This window comes from Falco peregrinus, chromosome 5 (genome assembly GCF_023634155.1).
Source record: "Falco peregrinus isolate bFalPer1 chromosome 5, bFalPer1.pri, whole genome shotgun sequence".
In the NCBI taxonomy this organism is placed as follows: domain Eukaryota; kingdom Metazoa; phylum Chordata; class Aves; order Falconiformes; family Falconidae; genus Falco; species Falco peregrinus.
In genome coordinates, this window is record NC_073725.1 from 53,204,418 (window position 1) to 53,225,849 (window position 21,432).

At 39.2% G+C, this 21,432-nt stretch overlaps 1 protein-coding gene across 4 annotated transcripts in view; it reads left to right on the plus strand.

The window, feature by feature from the left end:
• DIP2C (disco interacting protein 2 homolog C) overlaps positions 1-21,432 on the plus strand; it is a 325,075-nt gene that overhangs the window by 205,543 nt on the left and 98,100 nt on the right. For all 4 annotated transcript variants that reach the window (XM_055805709.1, XM_055805710.1, XM_055805712.1 and 1 more), the window contains 6 exons: positions 394-519; positions 1,359-1,568; positions 7,623-7,754; positions 9,114-9,233; positions 10,223-10,420; positions 20,458-20,549. In XM_055805709.1, the coding sequence (XP_055661684.1) occupies positions 394-519; positions 1,359-1,568; positions 7,623-7,754; positions 9,114-9,233; positions 10,223-10,420; positions 20,458-20,549 (878 nt within the window). The remainder of the gene's footprint in view (positions 1-393; positions 520-1,358; positions 1,569-7,622; positions 7,755-9,113; positions 9,234-10,222; positions 10,421-20,457; positions 20,550-21,432) is intronic.

Genomic DNA, 21,432 nt, shown 5'->3' on the forward strand with positions numbered 1-21,432 from the left:
TAAATTGGAAACCTCATTCACAGAAAAAATGGGAAATGTTAATGCACCACACTTCCACTGAAAACAGTAATGAATGGTTGCTGAAGTAACAGCTCTTGGTTAAACAGAGATTTGCTCTGGGGAAGCGGTGTTCCTGCTCCTCAAATAGTGCATCACTGTTCTGGAAATAGCATACAGCTCAAAGGGCTTGTTTGTTGGTACAGCACTTTTCACTATAGCTGTTTTTTCTACAATGAAGAGAGCTCATGCAGTTCCTCTGAGATGCTGTGCGTTCCTGGCCTTTCGTGGTTAAATATGTGTTGTCAGCCTAGCTGGCATACAACGTACCTGAATGCACAAACAAATGGCTCATTTCTGACTGAACGCTATCTTGAAATCTCTCTTTCCTTCTAGATGTCCACACAGAAGCAGTTCAGGCAGCCCTCGCTAAACATAAAGAAAGGAAAATGGCAGTCCCCATGCCCTCGAAACGACGTTCGTTGGTGGTGCAGACATCAATGGATGCCTATACACCTCCAGGTGAGCATCTCTGTGTAGTTTATGACAATGTTAGAAACAGTTCTTTATGCTGCTATGAACTAAGAATCTGCCTGCGTAGGCAGAAATGGAAATGCCATTTGAGACACACTGAGCCTTGAGGTAAGTTTGAAGAGAAGGTGAACTGAACGGTTGGAAAGTCAGCCGGGGCACTTGGCATGATTGCTTTTGCCCTTGGTGGTATCTCAGGTTGCATTGGTCCTTCTGGTCTTATGAAGACCTAACTATGGCCAGCTTGTCTTCTTTTATTTGAGTCAAAGCTTTCAAGTTTCTGGTTTATTCCCTAACACTGTAATGTAACATTGTCTTTACAATTAGCCATGCCATTCCTTTTCAAAGTTATCTGCTCTTTTACCTACTAGACTGAAAATGCCCCACATCTCATGCATTTCCATTCTCACTGAATCCAGATGGGACTCCATTTCTCACTGAGGGGTGGACTTTCTACAATTGGGAAAGTGTTTCACAGACTTTGTGGAATGAGCTTGGGAAAGTATTTTGGATATTCTGTACTATTAATGCACGGCTGGAGATCTTCAGAATATTCTCAAGCCACATTATAAAGGAAGACTCCTTTGCAATCTTATTTTTGTACAATACAGGAGCCATGGCCCTACAACAGGAAAGCTCTCTCAGTGCACGGTTAGCATTTGACTTCATGTCAGGGCTTTCAGTATTACAGGCTTTTCTTACTAAGTTTGTGTACCTTCGTGAGCTTTTCTTAATGACACTTATCTTTAAACCTGTAATATCAACATGCCTTATTTCTATTAAGAAATCCCCAAAGTACTGCACTTTAACAGGCTGTTTTTAATTACTAGATACTTCTTCTGGTTCAGAAGATGAAGGCTCCGTACAGGGCGACTCCCAGGGAACTCCCACCTCAAGTCAGGGGAGTATAAACATGGAACATTGGATCAGTCAAGCGATCCATGGCTCTACCACGTCAACCACTTCATCCTCCTCGACACAAAGTGGAGGCAGTGGTGCTGCACACAGACTAGCTGATGTTATGGCTCAAACGCATATAGGTTAGTATATGGATGTTTTGAGCATATCCAATTAACATGAATTTTGACTTTCACGTTCAGCTGTTATTACCTTATGAAATCTTACAGAAGTCTTTCACGTGCTTTTTCTTCTTTCCTTTTTTGTTTACCCATGTTATATGGAGAGATAGCCCTATGTTCTTATTTCAGGAAGGGAAGAAAAAAAGTAGCAATTTAGATTTAGAGGTAGACTTAGGTTGTGCCAAACAGGGTCTAGGTATTGGCTGCCAAATATCTTAAAACGTGCAGTTGCATGATTTCCATTATTTAGCACTAAAAAGGTCTCTGTAGAATCCATCATTAAGAAAAATCAGTGCATGCAGCATTAGGGGTTGCTTGCCTATGAGTTTCCCCAACTGCTGCACCACTTTAATTACATAGCTTGAGTGATTTTTGATAATTCTGTTAACAGTAGGTCCTCTTAAATGTATGTTTTTTCTGCCCTTAATTGAATCTAAAATACTTGGGCTGGGATATCTAGCTATTATAGTCCTTGGGAAGGACTATTATATACCTTCAGAGAAGGGAGCTGTTATTATTAGCTGTTTGTTTTTATCCTTTGGAAAGATCCTAGGAAGTCAGAGCTTTATTTCCATTAGGGCTAAGCTTCACAGACATTAATTATTTCTGAATATTGTGCCATTGACATTAGTCTTCATTAAAATGAGGCAGCTATTCGATTAGGCATGTGGAAAGCAAGGCTTGTTTTCCCTTCATTCTCCAGTAACTGTTTATCATACGAGGCATCTGCTTTGGGTGCATTCTCGCTGGGGCTGTGTATTTTGGGTTGTCTCACTGAAAATCTGTTGGAATCTATATTGGAACGGATAAAGCAACCTCACTACTTCACTACTGTTCTACTACACATACGAAATGCAGTTTTGCACGACTGTTCCTCAACTGATCATTCCTTTTCAAGTATATGTAGAAAGATACATGAAGCTTCTTAAATGTTCCTGATTTTATGTGCTGGAACAGTAGTCTGCATCCTTTTTTTTTTTTTTTTTTGAGTATAGCTTGATATAACACCTGTATTTTCAGATAAGTAGTCCGTTCACCATGGTCTGGAATTGCTGGATTGCAGTCAGGGGGAGGATTTGTATTGTATTCTTAAATTCATGCTAAATGAATAGCTTAGAACCTTGTTTTAGAAACACATACACTTCTGAACACATTAATCATTGCATTTGGTTATTTTCTGTGACTTCATCTTGAAATGCTAGAGGAAATTATAGCATAGAGAATTAAATTTATCCAAACTCTGAAAGGTTACATTACTCACACACCAAGTCTTAATGTGTCTTTAAATATAGCTTCTTTATAATGTGACATTTCAGTAATTTTAAATCTGGCACAGTAAGTCTCCTTTTGTAATCACTGAGTTTGCAGTAAATAATACAGCATTTATAGAACTAAATTAAGATGGCAGTATTCTGTAGAAGAGGAAGAATACTACTTGTTTTACTTGTTTTATTTTGCCTTGTTGACTAGAAAGATTTCTCCTCTGAAGGAAACAGTTAAGCTTATCTCAGCGTATTTGTTCTGACAATAAGATACTTTAAATTACATCTCTAGTTGGACAGTAGTTGTGATATAGTAGTGTAAAGGTCATTTGGATACAAAATATGAGTGATATCTGCTAACAGAGATTGTGATCTTAAGGTTACCATCAGTCATTGTTGCTAAAATAACTGGAAATGTAAGAGAAGCTGCATAGATGATAACTATAGGATGTATTTCTTCATGGGTGAGCTGTTTTCTGTTAGAATTTGAAATTAAATGGCTCTTTTGTGTTCTTTTTCAATCCAAGAAGGTGGATTTTGCATATAATTGTTTTCTAAGAGGTAATAAATTTCAAGTATTCCCACAGATAGCCTTGCTCTTTTAGAGGCAGTGTGCCAGTGATCATAGATGAATAATCCTCTTTGGTAGGGGAGAAGGCAAGGGAGAACAATAATCCTGTTCTCTGAACCTCTTCAGCTACTGGAAACAATTTGTTCTTGATCACAAAGAACATGTATTCCCATGGCTTGATGTTTGTTTGGTCCAGGAGTTGTTCTCCAGAGACCGATCGGCCTGCAAGCGAGAAATCATCTGTAAATATGTAAGGACGTATTGGCACGCTCTGAAGATACCAATTCTGATAAATACAAATTTAAGGGGCAACAAGAAAGACCTTTAATGATAACCAATAAACCCCCTCCATTCTGATATCCACTAGGATTTGACCTCCAGAGTGCATCACAGAATCAAAGGGAGATTTTTCCAATTTACTGTAATGCAGTTCTGGGAAGGGATTTGATAAAAGGCCTTGGCTATAATATAAGCAGAGTTCAGCTTTGTGGATCGTTTAGATAATTTGCATTAGCTATTATATGCTTTTTATGTTGTACTGTTAATTTAATTTGGCTGCTGCTGCTTTATTATGGCCAAAGTTCTAGTTTAGGATAGATATCCTTTAAATGTTTATTCTCAGCTTTAAGATGCTCCGGCATCTGTGCTTTCGTTTGTCTGTATTACATGTTTTGGACGTATATGTATATAAAAATCAAGGAGAGGAAGCACATCCCGAAGTTCATGTAATGAAAATCATATGGCACTTACCTATCATTGTAAGTTGATATAAACATCTCACTACAAAATGTTGATCCTGTAGATGCATTTAATGTTTCTTTTATATGCTTCAAATATGTTTCTGTTTAAAAATCAAAGGCTTTTATCCACATTAAAGGCTACATAGATTTCTTATTAAGTAAATATAAAAACATGTGCCATAAAGCATGACTGAGAATTCTCAGACAACCTTAAAATTCTTGTCTTCTGAGGGGGAATATTAACTCCTAATACAGGGGACTAGTTTAAAATCCTGTCACCTGGACTTCAGTATGGCAGGAACCTAACTGATGGAAGAAGCTACAGCTCTGACTCTGGATTTCCCTCCCCTAACAATGAGAAGAGCCAGCTTGTTTGGGAGAAAAAGCTGCATTTTCTTCAAGTATAGTATTGCAGAAGTGCTTTTTGAGATCCTGGAGACTTTTCAAATACATGGTGCTCGTGTGCTTCCAAGCTTCCACTGAAAATATTCCCCCACCTCTTGGCTCCTCCTCATACATGGGGGTCTGTCAATTGCACATGCTCTATCCCTATGTGAATGTGCTCTGCGTTGTTGGTTCTTTCTGATTTTCGTGAAATGGGTGAATTATCTCACTGCAGTGGCAGAAATGCGGAGCGCCTTAACTGGAAGCAGCTGTTCTGTCTGTGATCTTCTAATGCAAGAATATTGGAAGAGATGGGAAGAGGAGGTGATGCAAATATGTATGTTTGATGGAGGAAATGCTTTGAAGTCATGCAGCTGTCACAGTTTCTACTTCTTAGTCAACAGATGTGTCAGGATCGTTCTTCTTAACTAAAGCTCAAACCATGCTTCAAGTTACCTGACGAGACCAACCAGCTCTGTACCAATTGTGTCCATGGTCTAAACCTGGAATGACTGTTCTATACAAAAAAGGGTACATTTCACATAACAATTCATCTTTTCCTTTAGAAGTCATTCAGACTAAATTTTTGTTGGTATGACTCTCATTTCTCCAAACCTGCCTCTGAGAAGGGAACCAACTGAGGATTTGTGAATGTGATGGTTGAAACTTGCAGCTGTAGATACTGCCAACAGATAAGACATCTGTTAAGCAGATACTTTAAAGGAATATGGCAAGACAAACCTGAATGTTCCTCTTCTGCTGTATAAGAGTTCTTAATGGAAATTTAAACAGCGAATGGGCAGCCAGGGGGCTAAAACCCCACTCTCTGGCTAGCCAGTGGGGGCCACCTAGGGAAGGGAGTTTCTTCTAGGTGATTTCAATTGCCAGTGCTGCTTGTTCAAAAGGATGCCCTTTTACTAAAGAGCAGGAAATGTCTTTCTCATGTTTTTTCTCCCTACCCAGCACCATGTGTTACAAAGAAGTATTTGGCTTCAAAGGTATACATCAGAAGGGAGAGCACCTCTGCTCTGTGGTGCTTTGGATCATGTATCTTCTCTCCCATGCATTAAAAAAAATACCATCTCAGTGCTAAAATCTGAAAGAGGATACTTTAACTCAAATTTAATTTGCCTTGTAAAGTCTGAAAAGATGGAAATACTTCACTGGGAAGATGTAAACAATTATAGCTAACTTTAAAAATACTTTCTCATGTTACTAATAGCTAATAGCTGACTAAGTACAATTATTTTCTTAGTCATGATCTCTCCTATTTGCATAGCCAAACTGCATTATAAGTAAAAAATAAAAAGATAAACATCAGCATTTTTAATTGACTTATCGAATAGTTCAATCATGATCTATAAAAAGCTCTTGCTACTTAGCAAGAAAGGGCTAAAATTGTGCTAAGTCTAACTTGGTTGATAATGACAAGACATCTAAAATGACAGCATTATTCAAACAATTACCAGCGTAAGCTTCGTTGTCCAAGCTATTATACTTCCATTGATCACTTACAGCACAATATAACATGTTTGTTACAGTAAAATGATAACAGTGGATGTGATCGAAATCAAAAGGCTCAATGGGACATTTGCAGGATGCGAGGTGTTTCTGAGTTGCACGATAAAAGCATCCTGTGTTTTCCTCAACCACATACTGTGATTGAGTGATAAGGTTGAGTCCTTATGATGTTCATGAATACAAACATTAATGCCATGTCTTACTTTTTCATGATGATTGTCAAATGCCACCTTTAAATGAGAAGTATGCAAAATAAGCATCTAATACAGCATCCTGTTACTGTACGTGTAGCAATAAAAAATAGTTGTGTGTGTTGATGGTGCATGAATTTGGGACTGAATGCACAAGGATTACAGTGATCCAAAGCTCAAGACTCATGAAAATGCTTTATAATTACATTTGAGGTGAAATTTTCTGTAGAAGTTGGTGTTTTAGTAGAGTTATGTCACCGTAATGCTTGTAGGACATATTTATTAAAAAACACATCTTGAAAATAGTATTAGGACAAGATGAAGTTTTCCCAGAATTGTTGCCTTTTTAAAGAGTCTTACCCTACTGTAAAACAGAGAGCATTCCTCTTCACTTCAGTGGCAGCAGAATGAAGACCTGCCTTCTTTTGTGTCTCGGAGGCTGCTGGGGATCATTTATGTCAATCGAAAGAGAAGTTGTTATTTGCTCATGGTATTTATCTCCACCTACTCTAATGCTGATAAAAACCTGGAAAAAAATTATGAGACAACCCATAAAAATAGTACAAATACGTAGGTAATACAGACTCAGACTTGAAAACACAGGAAAACAAACTGTGGTAGCTTGCTGAGTTATCAGGCTATGAAAGAGAAAGATTAGCTCTGTGGAACTGTTTAGCAGTGCTGGCATGAGTCAGACCAAATTGTGTTTGCCTTCTGGAAGGCAAGTCTTTGTAATGCGGAAGAATTAAAATAACTCTGTCTAAAAATAGTGGACAAGCAAGTGTCCATGCAGAATGCAAAGTTCATGTTTCTTTAAATTTTATTTCTTTCTCCTGGGTTTCAACTCTGCTGTGATTGATTTTTTTCCTAATATATATGAATAAATTCCTTTCTTAACAAAAATTGGCACATACAGAATACAGAGCTTATAAAACTGATCTGTATTGACACTTGCAAGTGATTGACAACATGCTGTGTTCTTTTTATTTAGAAAACCTACGCAATAATATATCAGAAGTATATTTGTTGGCATCTTTTCTATTTGAAGCTGTTCACAAGCTTTAGCTTAGTATAAAATTAAATGTCAGTGGAGAACCTACAACCTAATTGTATCATTTTTTTAGCCTGTTGCTTACATGATTGCAGATATACAGCCCCTGGTTTAATCAGTGGAAGCTTTATTTATGAAAATCATGCTGTACATTATAGTTTTATACATTCATTTTGTGCATTAACACCTGTTCAGATGTTGGGGGAAAAAAATCAAATGGTATCCTTTCCCCTTTGCTTTTCAGCTCTTCAACACTAGAGGTTCATGGTTAAACCTTTTACCTTGTTTTTCACAGAAAATCATTCTGCCCCTCCAGATGTTACCACTTACACCTCAGAACACTCAATACAAGTAGAAAGACCACAAGGATCAACAGCACGAGTGGCACCAAAGTATGGAAATGCTGAACTTATGGAGACTGGTGATGGTATGTCACAAAGCAAAACTGGAGGTTTTTTTGAGTATCGTAACATTTTTAGTGGTTACTGTATGCATCTGTTCTTTGTTTCTTCTGGGCACTTTTCACCTATAAACATGTACAAAGTTGCAGCATCTTTACAGTCCTAAACCAAACTGGTATAAATAAAGCCAACAGAGAAATATTTCTTGATCAGCAGAGCTGACTCCCCACAGAAATTGTTCAGCAAAAGAAAGCAGTGAATCTCTTTACATCTGATTATATCATGCTGCCTGTTTACAGCTAGTATGTTTTTTAAATTACAAAGAACGTGACATGGTAGGATGGCTACATCTTGAAAAGTGATGTGTTTGAAGTTTTATTTTCTGAGTTTTGTTTTTTGGTTTTTTTTGAAAAACAGTTATTTGTAAACCCTTTCTTATTTACTGCTCCTCTTTTCTAAAACTTACTAAACAATATTTCAGCAGGGTGTGGAATTGTTGACCAAGTGTATCACATCCAAACTTAGCAGCTTCAGCTCTAAAAAACACTTGGTAAAAGTTTTGGAGCCAACCTTGTGGAAGGGTAGGAAGCAGAAATTCCTGCAATGCAGTGACAGAAAGCCATTAGTTCAGGAACAGTTGGCATGAATGATGCAGAGGCTTTGCTCTCGACTAGGGAAAAAGAAAGGGGAGGTGATTGATGGGATTATATTATAAAAGTGCCCCTTGCCCCATACTCCTAACCAGAATTGTGTTTTTCAAAATGCTGTATGGGCACGCATGCCTCCCTTTGGAGATTGCTGGCTGGTGGGATTGGCTGTAGGGATGTTCAGAGAATACAGAGTCATGCTGAAGTAACACAAAGATGTGAACCATGTTTCATGTGGATATGGGACAGGCGTCCACTACAGTGTAAAGAGCAAACCAGAGTGAATGATGGGCCAGAGCCTATTACCCATACTCCTCGCTGAGCTGCAGTCTAGTCAGACAGTATCGGTATGGCCAGTGATCATGGGGAGTGCCACTGCCCATCTTCTCACTGACCACTGCCAATGCTTAGGGAAGAGTTCTGTAAGGTTACTGGTATTGGCTGTAGGGAGGGGTTTTTCACTGTGCTTCTCTCCCTCAGTCTATGTGCCATTTCCCCTCTTAATTTTGCAACCTCACTCTGACATTGTTGTACTGTTTTTTATTTAAACTCTAGGCGTCATTGTTCTTTTTTGCTGAAATGATCTTATGTCTTAATGTTGAATACTTGAGTCACGGTATGGCATGAAACTGTAGTGGTGGTGGCCTTGCAGTCCTAGACCTTTTCTTACCCCACTTAACATCTGGTGGCGTTCAGCATAGCAGTCGACTGATGTCTCCATTGATCCCTGTCCTGCAGGAGTACCAGTGAGCAGCAGAGTGTCAGCAAAGATTCAGCAGCTGGTCAATACACTAAAACGGCCCAAACGACCACCATTACGAGAGTTCTTTGTAGATGACTTTGAGGAATTGTTAGAAGGTAAAATGACTGTTTTTCAAAAGGTTTGGGGATCTCTTATTAAAACTCTGTAAAATGTTTGTCTCATAGATTGACTTTCTAGAAAGCCAAGTAAGCCTTCGCTGTATTGGCAAGTACCAAAAAGCATCGGTATTTAGTTGAATCTGTTCGTAGTGAGCTTGGATGTAGTGCTGTAGAGTCAAAAGTCTCTCTTGTTTGCGCAGCTCCTGGTTCTGCTTGCAAAGAAACAACAGAAGGGAGTGGAGGGAAGCTTTGCTTTATGAACATTCAGCTGTGGGTTACAGCCATTGCTTTTGAACACCAATATGAGAAAAACTGTTAGTGAGGGAGCATGTTAAATGTTTTACACATCCTTTGTGTAACAGAGAAGCATTGAAAAAATGAACTAAATGTAAGATAGAAACAAGGATAAAGTCAATGAAGAAATTTTTCTTTTCTGTTTTTTTTGGGGTTTTTTTGTTTTGTTTTGTTTTGGGTTTTTTTATGGAGGTCAGTGCTTTGAGAATTAAGATCTGCCAGGATGTGGAGATTTAAATAGTCTTCATTGTAGTTTATAACAAAGTATGGTAACAGAGCATGACTTAAATCAGTCTGTTACTGATGACTTGTTAAAGTACATTTTTTCAGTAGTTCTGCAGTTTCAGCTCATTACTGTGTTTTTGCCAGGAAGAAGTATTCTCCATCCCTATTTAGGAATAAAGATAGTTGATTATTTCAGAGATAAATATATGCATGCTGCCTCAGCAGTTTCTTTCCCTGCTTGTAGAGCTAGTGTAAGGATAAGCACGTGCATTCCTGAGATGTTTCAGTTGCTTCATCTCTCTTAAAGTTAAAAGTTAATTATTCTGTTGTATTTCTGTGTTGCTTCTCAATACCTTCTAACATTATTTTCAGGATATTTTGCAAAGGTAACTTATTCTCTTGGTTACACAGGTGTACACAAGGTATAGAATTTACATGGTAACTGTGTATCTTTTCATAATCATAAGTTCAACAGCCAGATCCAAACCAGCCAAAGCCAGAAGGAGCTCAGATGTTGGCTATGCGTGGGGAACAATTAGGTGTGGTTACAAATTGGCCGCCTTCTCTGGAAGCAGCTTTGCAGCGATGGGGCACCATCTCACCGAAAGCTCCTTGCCTAACCACTATGGATACTAATGGAAAACCACTGTATATTCTCACTTACGGTGAGTGCTCTTCAAACTCCTTGTGCTTTTATATATTGTGTACAGTGTCTGCAGGTATAGTAAATGCATAAATACACAGTGAAAAAAGCCCTCTAAGGATTCATCTGTTCCATTTCTGAGTAAGGTAAGATGATTCTGAAGCTCTTGGTGTCTGACGGATTGCCAAGATGTTACAGTATGATTTATTTCACAAATAGGAAAAGAGCTGAGTACATATACCCATGGAATCACAGATTATAAATTAAGACCACTTTTTACATACATCCTAGAGAAGACTTTCCTGAAGATTAATTTCTAAATCCATTGCCCTTGGATATTGCCCAGGCTTTGTTCTGCAAAAGCAGAACCTGCTATACAAAACTCACCAGCTTCCTGAAGAAATTAAAATAGGACTTTTTCCTATGTTCTACTGACACTCTAGTAAGTGTGTTTTGAATTATTCCTCCTGATACATAGTTGTACAGCTAGTAAATATACCCCCTGAAATAGATTTGCCAGGATATATTTCAGCGTGATCTTTGGTATGTTGATATAATTCAACAGGTACTGCCTGACAATCTATTGCAATCAAGAAAGACCAAATAAAAATAAACATAAGGATACCTCTGACAAATATATTCTAATTTTGAGATGTTCAGGGGCCATTTGGGAAATGTTCAAAGGAGTTGTTGTGAATAACCATCCAACTTTGAAAGCAAGTTGGAGTATTTATGTATGTTTTTTCATATGGATGTAAGAATTTATTCTGGTTTTTTTATTTATTTCTACCTTCTCAGGGGCCTAGAGTTCTGTGCAGAGAATGTTTTCACATGCTGTGATATAGAGGTTTGCCTGTTTTGTTCAGTGCTGAATGCTCCTTTCTGTTCAGCAATCAGATTGAGTGATGGTCCCTGGCCAGAAAGATGTCTGCTGCAAGTTTGGCATTGCACATGTAGTTAAAGGCTTTCAAAGCATAACAGAACCTTTGCAACTGAAGGTCATGCATGAAACATTTTCCCTTCAGGTACTCGGAGTAAAGAAGTTACTTAAATTAGGAGGCAAACCTATGATTCACCATTGATCAATGTTTTTTCTTCCTTAAGGACATTTACTCGGAACTAGAGAAGAATTTTGAGTTTGCAATTACATGCTTGCGGAAGAGCAATTCATATCATCTACTGAATGGCCTAAATAAATTGGACAGGAAAAGAAATTAAGATGTTAGTGAGAGTCAGACCATTTTCCTGAATATGGGATTCTGTCCAGAGAGTCTGAGCATATGTCCTGCTTTGCCCAAAGGGCTGTAGGCTGAGCAAATCAACCTGAGGAACTCATCCATGTGGCTCATGGAGCCACCTAGCCTGCTTCTCTGTCCTAACATAACTCTTTCCCAACCCCTCTTGTGAATTGTCCAAATTCTGAGAAAAATGGGACTAAAACTCATGTTCTCATTGCTTCCATTTGGCCTTTCTGTAGTTTCCTGAGTTCAGAAAAAATCAGTTCTTTTGTCTTTTCTTTTTTTTTAATTGATAAAAGATGTTACAAAGCAAAACATTTGTAAGAGATTCAGTGAATTCTTCTCTGCTAGCTAGATTTCAAGCTGACATTCTTCCTCATGGGAAATGTCCACTCAGTGTGCCATGGCAGTTTTCTTAAATGACAGCTGCTTTGAAATATCATTAACTTTACAGCCACCTGCCATTTTATTTGTGACTTTATGAATGATTTTGCTGTGGCTAGTCCATCTTTCGTGTCTAGTATTTTCTAGCAATCGTGGGCATGGCATTTTTTAAAACTTGAATATTAATAGACATTAAGGCTTAAACTCAGCAAAGACACTTTTATTCATTAATTTTTATCCTTGTGCATATTTCCACTGGCCCCAGTAGGTAATAAACTTTTGAAAAGGTGAGCTTATTCCATAATCCTACCACATGGTATTAATATGACACTTAATTTCCTTGTGTGCATGCTATGATCAGATGACCAAAACTTTAAAATATCAACATTGAAGTCTTTTGGTAGCTTCTGAGTTTGTATCTCACAGTTAATTTTAGGTTCTTTGCCAATTTAAGTAAACACTATTACCAGGAATTTTCGTATGTTCACTGTTTGAGAAACATTAAAGAGTTTGAAGAATAATTCTAAGTTTCTAGAGGTTCAGTCTTTGGCATGTTACCTAGATGGTCACTATACAACTCTTTCTGAATATCTTACCTCTGTTTACTCTTTCAGCTTCAGTCTCACACTCTCTTATGTCTTCATGGAAATCCTCTTGATTCATCCTCCAACTTTCTGGTTAAGAGGAGGTTTCTACATGTTGTCTTTTTGTCATTATTTTTTTCATACACAGCATCTTCTCCAGATTCTTGTCTCTGCATGGATGAATTGCAGGTTTGCCTGCTTATTCCAGACTTCTTTCATCTTTGCAAACTGGATTCCAGGAGTGTCTCCAGCTGTCAGCTAGGTCATAGCCCCTCTGAGTAGTAGTAACTTATTCTCATAACTTCAAGCATATTTATCTCCTCCTTTGTGGATCACGTAAGCAATATTGCCATACTGCCCGATACTCATGCTGTAGCTTGAGTATCGTACACAACCTGGACATTTTACTTTTGTTACAGCTGTTCTGTGTCCAAACCTCGCAGGTTATTTTGGGAGCAAATCTTTTCAAATGCAGACCTTTTGCTGCATCTACATGGTGAAGTCTCATCCCATCTGTCACCTTAGTCTTGATTCTTACAGCAGGCTCTCTCTGGCCCTGAAAAATGCAGTGTTGGCCTGTTGCATCTCTCCAGGATGCTTTCATACTTCCCCTTGGTGGCTTTGCATGCTGAAAAGGAGCTCTCTGAGAGTCTTCAAAATTCTCTTTCTCCAAAACCTTCCTCACAACTCTTCTGCTGTCTTGCCCAGACATGTCTGAGAGTGGTCAGACGAATGGCCAAGCTACGATATGCCATGACAGACACTGGTAGGTTGGTGTGGTAAGACTACTTTGTGTGATTTATTGGAATAAATTGCCCTACCTAACAGCGGCTGATGTGGGTATGATACTGTTGGTGTGGATTTAAGTGGTGAGTGCTCTAGATCATGATATGCTGTTGTGCCATAAAGAGAACTAGTTTAAAGAAGTTATTCTTTCAGCTGTTGCTTAAAATCATCTCTGCCTTCCCATTCCTCTTCAGGAATTCATCTAATCTGTAATGCCTTACATCTCCTGTGTCTTTTTTAGCATGTTTTTTGAGCTTATTGTCTTCATAGCATGTCAGGACTGTTTTCCTCCATGTGTCTCAAATTACTGTAGATAGAAGAAACGAATACCTGCACTTGTAGACTTCATCTTTTTTTCAAGCAAGTTTTTGAAGTGGTTTGCCTCAGTTCTTGAAGTTCTTCTCAGTGCCTCAGTTGTAATCTTTATTTAATGTACTCAAAACTCTTAAACTCCTTCTGGTGAATGAAACACTGAATATTACTTATTTCTCAAATATTTTGTTCCTCTGGGAACTTGGTTAAGTGGAGAACATCATAGTTAAGTTATTCACAATCCCTTTATAAATCAAATCACTGAATATGCATAAATTGAAATGTCTGAGATATGGGAAGGAAGGATGTCTTTACTGAGTTTTATGTAAGTCTGAACTCTGACTAGAAACCTAATATGTGCTCTGAGGAAGAGGAAGACAATTTCTGGCTCAGACAAAGTTAATCAGAGTAGTCAGGCATCTGGTTTTGGTATTGTCGGTATTAATAATGAAGTGCTTAGTTATTTCTTAGAGGAAAAATGTGAATAAAGGACAGTTAAATCCTATATAGTACTTACACTATCACAGTTACTTTTCTTGCTTAAAATGATTATTCTAAGAATAATCAGAAAGACTGGGGAAAAAGTAAAAAGCTGAAAGTAATTTGGGATGAGCAAGTTCTGAGCTTTCTTATTTTAACCATTATTAAAAACAACAAAATGAGTACCACTTAACTACATGTGCTTCAAAGAGTCTCATTTTCTTTATCCAACACTGTCTGTAGTCATGTTTTTTTAAAAACCATTTTCAGTAGCTCTGATGTATTGTTTCACATGTCAGAAGCCTGTTGGAGACAGCAAGGCTAGCAAAAAAGAAGAGGTGCTGTGGATAGAGAAGTATTTTTTCTTTATCCATTTGGATTCTGTGGAGAAATAAATGCCTGAAAAAAGCTATTTTTTTTTTCAAATTAATTGCCAATAAAAAATAATACTCTGACACAACTGGAAACATTTTGTGGCCAAAGTCATGCTGCCTTAGAAGAGGTGATTTAGCTTATACTGGAGATACCTTGAGGTGGCTGAAACTTAATAACAGATTGAAAATAGCCAACCCCAACCCACACTACACAAGGTGTACGACCCAGCTCCTCCTATGTCCTCTGGCTGTGAGAATCAACTCAGCCAGGAATTCACGATTGTCAGGAGGAGAGGGGGAACTGAGTGTCTCCTAACCAAGTAGCTACATAACCAGATTGTCCTTATATCTGAAATAACTCAGTGCTTGCAGAGGTATGGATAGTCATGGTTCAAGTCCGTACAAAGATATCAATCTTGTGATTATTTTGTACTTTAAACCTTTATTTCTTTAATAAAAAGACAGAAAATGACTTTAAAAAATCTGTATTACAATCTATGATTAAGATTGGGATATCAAGCACTGTAGTAGCAAGGTTACCTCAATTCTGAGTATGTCTGGAGCCTTTTATTCTCTGCAACAGAATATTTTTGTTCTTTTTCTTTGGATTTTTTCTCCCAAAAAGCAGCAACTTCATTTGCTGCTTTGGATGGATCTAAAAAAGGTTTGTGAAAAAAAGAGCTAACAGAGCAGCATAACTGTGACTGTTATTTTGCAAAGCAGAAAAAACGCTGCTTTACCTGCATAGCATTAGGAAGTTTGCCATTTATACCAGTTTTAATAAATACTCTTGTTTCTATTTAATATAAGAAATGTCCTACTATGATACTGAGAAAATGAATATTTGACAAAATTATTTGCAGTTAAACTTTGGCAGTCTCGCAATTGCTGTGCACGGAGATTGGTAAGCAACCACTGGTTTGGCTTTGTTGAGTTAGTGCTGTGTGGTTCTGAAAAGCATCCTGAAGATGATAAGGAACTTGACTGTGGTTTGTTTTCTCTCTCGAGTTTTCTCCCTGATACAGCTTTTCTCTTATAACCTTCTTTACATTCAACACAAATGTATAGTCCCTTTACAGATTGGCAAATGAAGAGGAAGGGCATTTACTTCGGTGTCACGTGGAAAACATCTGATTTTTGTTAACTGATCCCTTTTTATGTGGATTTTAAGACCTGGTGGTTTCCTTTACTCTCATAATGTGTTGCTTGTCCAGATGGAACTGGCTTTTAACTCTAGCTTGCTAAATTTCAGTTGGTAAAAGATACTGCTCTCCGAATAGACTGTTAAAAAAAGAACAAGACCGAATACAAATTAAATGTAAAATATGTGGTTGCTACTATAGTAGAGTTGCTACTGTTCAACTAAACCAAGATTCCGGCGGCAAAGGAACAGGGACATGCCCCACACAGGTGTTAACAGAGTTTGTCACAGCTGCCAGAGAGATGCTGTTTTCCATCCTGTCCTACTGAGAATATTTGTGTACACGATGGCTGCTGGATATGGCTGGGGTTCAGAGGCATAGCAGTACTTGCTGATACTTGCTGGGCAGTGGGAACACGCAGTTTAGTTTGCAACTATGTGAAGAGCATTAAAGGCCTCCTTGTATAAACACTGCGCCTAGGGCGTGCAAGCCTGGCAGCAGCACTCCGGGCAAGTGACAGAAGTGGCTGAGGAAGATGCAGTCATCTTTAGAAAAAGAAGATTTATTTCAGTAAATGCTTAAGCAATTATAAGTTAGGCAATGATAGATGTGGAGAAAAGCTTAATTTCTTACCATCTTACAGCGTTATACAAGATCTTGGAAAGCAGCACCACAATTAGCGGCTTGATGGGAGGTAGGAACAAGGTTGTAAATTGTAGTAGCAGCAAGTTATGTGTTAACTGGATGTTGCTGGGGTTTTGTTTCCCAAATCAACTTGGGAAGCTCTTCCGTGAGCACCTACCAATCTGCTTTGTTTAGGAGATAGTTTTGTGACCTGAAAACTGAGTGGTAATTCAAGTACTTAAACATCTAGGTACTAGTAAACACCTAGTGCCCCGTGTTACCCACAACGTGTGTGTGACTGGCAGACACAGCACAGGGTCTGCAGAGCCCAGGCCCCTTCTGGAGGGTACCCTTGTGCCTGGACCACCACTAGAGACTCAGATCTCTCACTAATGACTTATCTCTGTAGATCTTTTACCACTTGTTCATTTTTAAATACAAGAAAGTAGCTGCTCATGTATGGCTGGTAAGCAGATCAGAGACCAGCAGGGACAAATCCTGTCCCCGGTGAGGCAGGTAGGGCAGTTGTAAAGGATGGTGCTACAGTGGGGATGCAGGCAGGAAGGTGAGGAAGAGGAGGGCTGATGGGGTCCGGTCTATCCCCGGGGAAATGGTGGCAAGGCAGCAGCACTGCTGGCAGTTCCCGCAGCTTTCTGCTGCAGCAGTGTGGCTGGAAGAAAGGAGCTCTGGCACTGAGCTGAAACATCGGCTGGTCCACTCACTGCTAAATGAAACTCTTGCTTGAGTTTCCTACATCTGCCGTCCTGTTTTCAAGCCAACTAACTTATTAGAAGATTAATGGCAGCGTGTTTATTTGCGGAGGACCAGTGTCTCGTTGCACTCCGGCTGAGGACAGCAGGGCATATCCTGAGCAGCTGCAGACAGCCAGATTTCTGCTGTAGCCCGTGTAACGAGGACGGTTTAGCCCGTACAAGGATCGGCCCGGCAGCCCTAAGCCCTGTCTCAGAGAGAAAGCCTTGGACGAAGCACATCTGGCCTCCTTGCCAAGGCCTCCCCCTCCCACTGCACAGATGTGGCACCGTACGGAGGTCACAGCAAGGTCGCAGCATTGGGATTTGTGGGAGAGGTTTTAGCAATCGGCTTTTTCCCAGCAATGTCTAATCTCTCAAGTTTGCAAAGGAAGAATTACACTGAATTGCAACCTAGGCAGAACCAAGGAAGGAAATACTTCAAAGATTTCCTTCTTTGTAACATCCTCCGTTACCGAGGGCTTTTATCCTGCAGTCATCAAGTCCTTTGTGTTTGTCAGTGATGTTGGGGGGGCCAGGCAGCCAAGATGGCAAAATAAATGTGTGGTTCAGTGCACCTCTGGTCAGAAGCTGGTACCCCATGCAGCAGCCACAGATGTGGCCCTGATCATTCATACACTCCTGCCTCCAGCTTCTGGATTACTGCTCCTTTTGTAGCCCTTTACTTTTTTTGGAACACAGCGATATACCCTGGAAGAAAAATTATGGGCTTCCTGTTGAACACGATCCAGTTCAAGATGCGCATGGACTTTGCTGTGCCTGCTGGCGAGGCTGCCCCGTGGGCTCTGCCTGCCCGTGGCTGCTGCTGCCTGCACGGGGGCTGCCTGCACGGGGGCTGCCTGCACGGGAGCAGAGGCAGCAGCAGCTGGGAGTAGGCAGGGGCTGGGGTGAAGGTATAGAGCTTTAAGGGCTTCAGGAGAGACTGTCTATTCCAGCTCCTTCCCAGCTGAATGCAAACTAGCTTCTTTGTTCTGGTTTTCCACAGTTTCATACACATGTGCACATGCAGTTAGCTCAGCTAATTAACATAGTTTGATATTGCACAGGTAAATAGAGCAGGAAAGGGCTGTGGTGACAGAAAATGGAAGTCTTTGACAGTTAGGAAGTATTATGGGCATTTTCTGTGCAGTTCAAAGGGTATTTAAATGGAAAGGTGAGGAATTAGGGAGGCAGCATTATATATGCTCTTATGTTTCAGAAGCTGAAATAAAATTTTGGCAATAAAAGAGGATTATGACAAAATGTATTTGAAGACTTAATTATTTAAAACTTTACTAGAAAGTACCCTTTTAAATTTAGTTAGCCTTTGAGACAACGTAATTTCTGCATTTACTCAGATCACTTATGTGGAGATGGTTGCGCTGCATACCTGGGTACTTCTGAAAGAATGCATCTAAATACTTCAATATGAATAGCCCTTAGATTTTGAAGAAAATATTGTAAGATGGCGCACTTAATAGGTGAAAAATTAGTGTGAATGTCATAAATGCAAATTTAAAACTTGTAACAGATACAATCTCTATAGCTCAGACAGAACTTTTCACAGCAGCCCCTTATGTCTCTCAGAAAAGCAATTAAACATTCAATGTTCATTTCAAGCTTGAAAGTGTTTTGTGTAAAGATGGTTCTTTCTTGCAATTCAGAACTTTTGCCAGGCTTTTGATTTCCATTCTCCAATTTTCTGTATCATTACTAATTGCTCTTTGAAGTTTGTTGCCACTGAAACTTTAATGTTGGAAACCTTTAAGAATATTTGCTTTCTTAAGGCATCCTTGGTTTTTTCCAGCTTACTTGTCAAATTCAAGTGTTGACTGTGCAGCAGGGATGCTTTTAAAGACTTTCTTTCCATCAAATGCAGGTAGTTCTGTCATAGTGCTGTGAGGATTAATCCTGCAGACATACTCCTGTATCCATGCTGAATTTCTAGTGGAACAGAATTGAGTTATGTTTATTTCTGAGCACCGAGGCAGTTCAGCATGCAAATACTGGAGTAATTGCAAATAAACAAAAATTTTGCAAAACATTGTTTGATGATACAATATTACCATTTTCATAAGAAGTAATTGCATTTAGTACTTTCTCAGTAACAAGCAGCAGTGACCCTTCCCGTTTCCCTTAAGAGGAAAAAAAGAAAGTCTGGCCTTCTTCTTGTACTTTGTATTTACACCAGATTTGCACTGGAAACTAATTGGATAGTATTGCATTTTATAACCAGGATGTGGAAGAATTTACTCTAACAACTGCTTGGCTTAGTTATAAATAGCAATACCGTATGTTTGGGAGCCTCAACTGCTGAACCCCATAGGTAATCTGTTGTCAGAACCTATTATCGTTGAAGTTATTGGTGGGCATGAATTAAAGATTTGTTACTGTCAGATTGAATACTGCTTAAAGACAGTACCTAGGGGCCAGCCAGGAACAAGGACTGTTACACTCGGTATTGTTCAAATGGAAGTAACAAGGTCTCTAAACAAAGGCCATCTGAAAGAGCTTTCATAGTTGGAAGATGCTGATCGCTTGAAAGATTAATGAAAGACGTGTAACATGGCCAATGAGGTCTTGGTGAGATAAACTGAGTGAGTATTGGGGTGAAATCTTGGTAAGGATTAACTAAGTGTGGATCTGGAGAGATGAAGCAAGGGAGAGACAGTAAAAACGAAGGGTACCTGGAGCAAGTGAAATGAAACTGAAAGAAGGGAGAGTATGGGAATAGGTGAGAAGAAAAAGCCAGGTTAAGTCGAGGAAGGGCCAGAATTAAGAGTGAAACACGGCCATATGGATGTCCTAAGGATCAGAGGGTCCCTGCTGCTTGTGTGCCCCTTTGGCTGTGGCGTGTTTTCTGTTTGCTGGGGTTTTTTTTCTTTGTCTCTGCTTCTTGGGACCTTTTTCCTTTTTCTGTTTGTGGCTTGGGGTGAGAGAAGTGCCATCAAGAACCTTGAGCAACACCCTCGGAGGTCAGTCTGGGCTGAAATGCAACTTGTCCAGCTTGCTACAGCTAAGGGTGCTAGGATAGTGTCTGGACTTGGTGATGTCCCAGCCATTCTCTAACAGTTAACTTTTGGAGCAAAGATCCAATTTTCTTCAAAGTAAGAAATTTCTGCCATGAAGAAAACTATTTTTTTTCTTTCTTTTTTTTTTTTTTAATGCTGCTCTCTCAAAAAAAGAAGCTCAAACAAAGCTTCTGATAAGTATTTAAATATTTCCCCTAGTCCCAGTAGTGGTGTTGTGTTTAGTTGAAGAACTACTATAAATGTTCCTAGTCTTTTTTTTTTTTTTTTTCATTGCTCAGGTATTCTTTCTCTTTTATAAGCTGGTAAAACATAAAAAGAATTTTAAAATTAATTTCACAAATTTTGTGTTAATAGGCAAACTTTGGACCAGAAGTATGAAGGTTGCTTACAATATACTACATAAATTAGGCACAAAACAAGAACCAATGGTACGACCTGGAGACAGGGTGAGTATGTTAATGATTTTTTAATTACTAATAATTGAGATCCCACGTTGACTAAGAGAGAATGAGGTATTTGGGTGGTCAGAGGGAATTAATAAATGAACTGTTGGGGTGTGTGTGTGAAATCTGCCTTTTAGTTAGAAAAAGAATGATCATTCAGACAGGTGTTTTGAACTGCGTAATAACTAACCTGCACTGGTACTCACTGAATAGTAACTTGGAAGTTGTGGCAACATCAACAATAAACATTCCCATGGAAAGTCATTTTTGGACATAGAACAGCAGTGTTCAGCAAAAGCTTGCTTATGGAGCCTGGAGGTGTCATGTGGGTAAAAAAACCTACTTACTAATGACTTTGTCATTGTGGAGATGGTAGAAACAAGAGAAGCATTGCGGAGGACAAAGACAAGCAAAGTAAGCACATTTTGGCAGCTAGTGAAATAAATAAATTACGCTGACTGGTAACATGGAGGATATTTCCATTCATAGTTCCTGACTCTGATGCAGCTATTGCTAAATGCTGAATTTAGGTGAGTGGATGAAATCTGTAGAGAGCAGGGGTTACAGAGGTCACATTTGAAGTTGTTAAATGATGACAAGAACATCCTGTGATTTTGCTAATGATGTACTTACACACCTACCCCTTCATCTCTCAAGGCTGGCCAAGCCTGCTACCCCTTTATCTGCCAAAGCGTGCACAGAAATTTCCACAGGTCCCATTCCAGGTTGGCTTTAAACTGTGGAATGGATATTCCAGAACAAATGTGTCAGAAATGCAAATTGTAGTCTTGCCGTAGTGCTTGAAGTTGTGAGGGTAGAATTAAATCTTCCTCCCCCAGGGTCTGACAGTAATTCTGAGACTGTTGGTTCACTCGGTCCTTTTGTG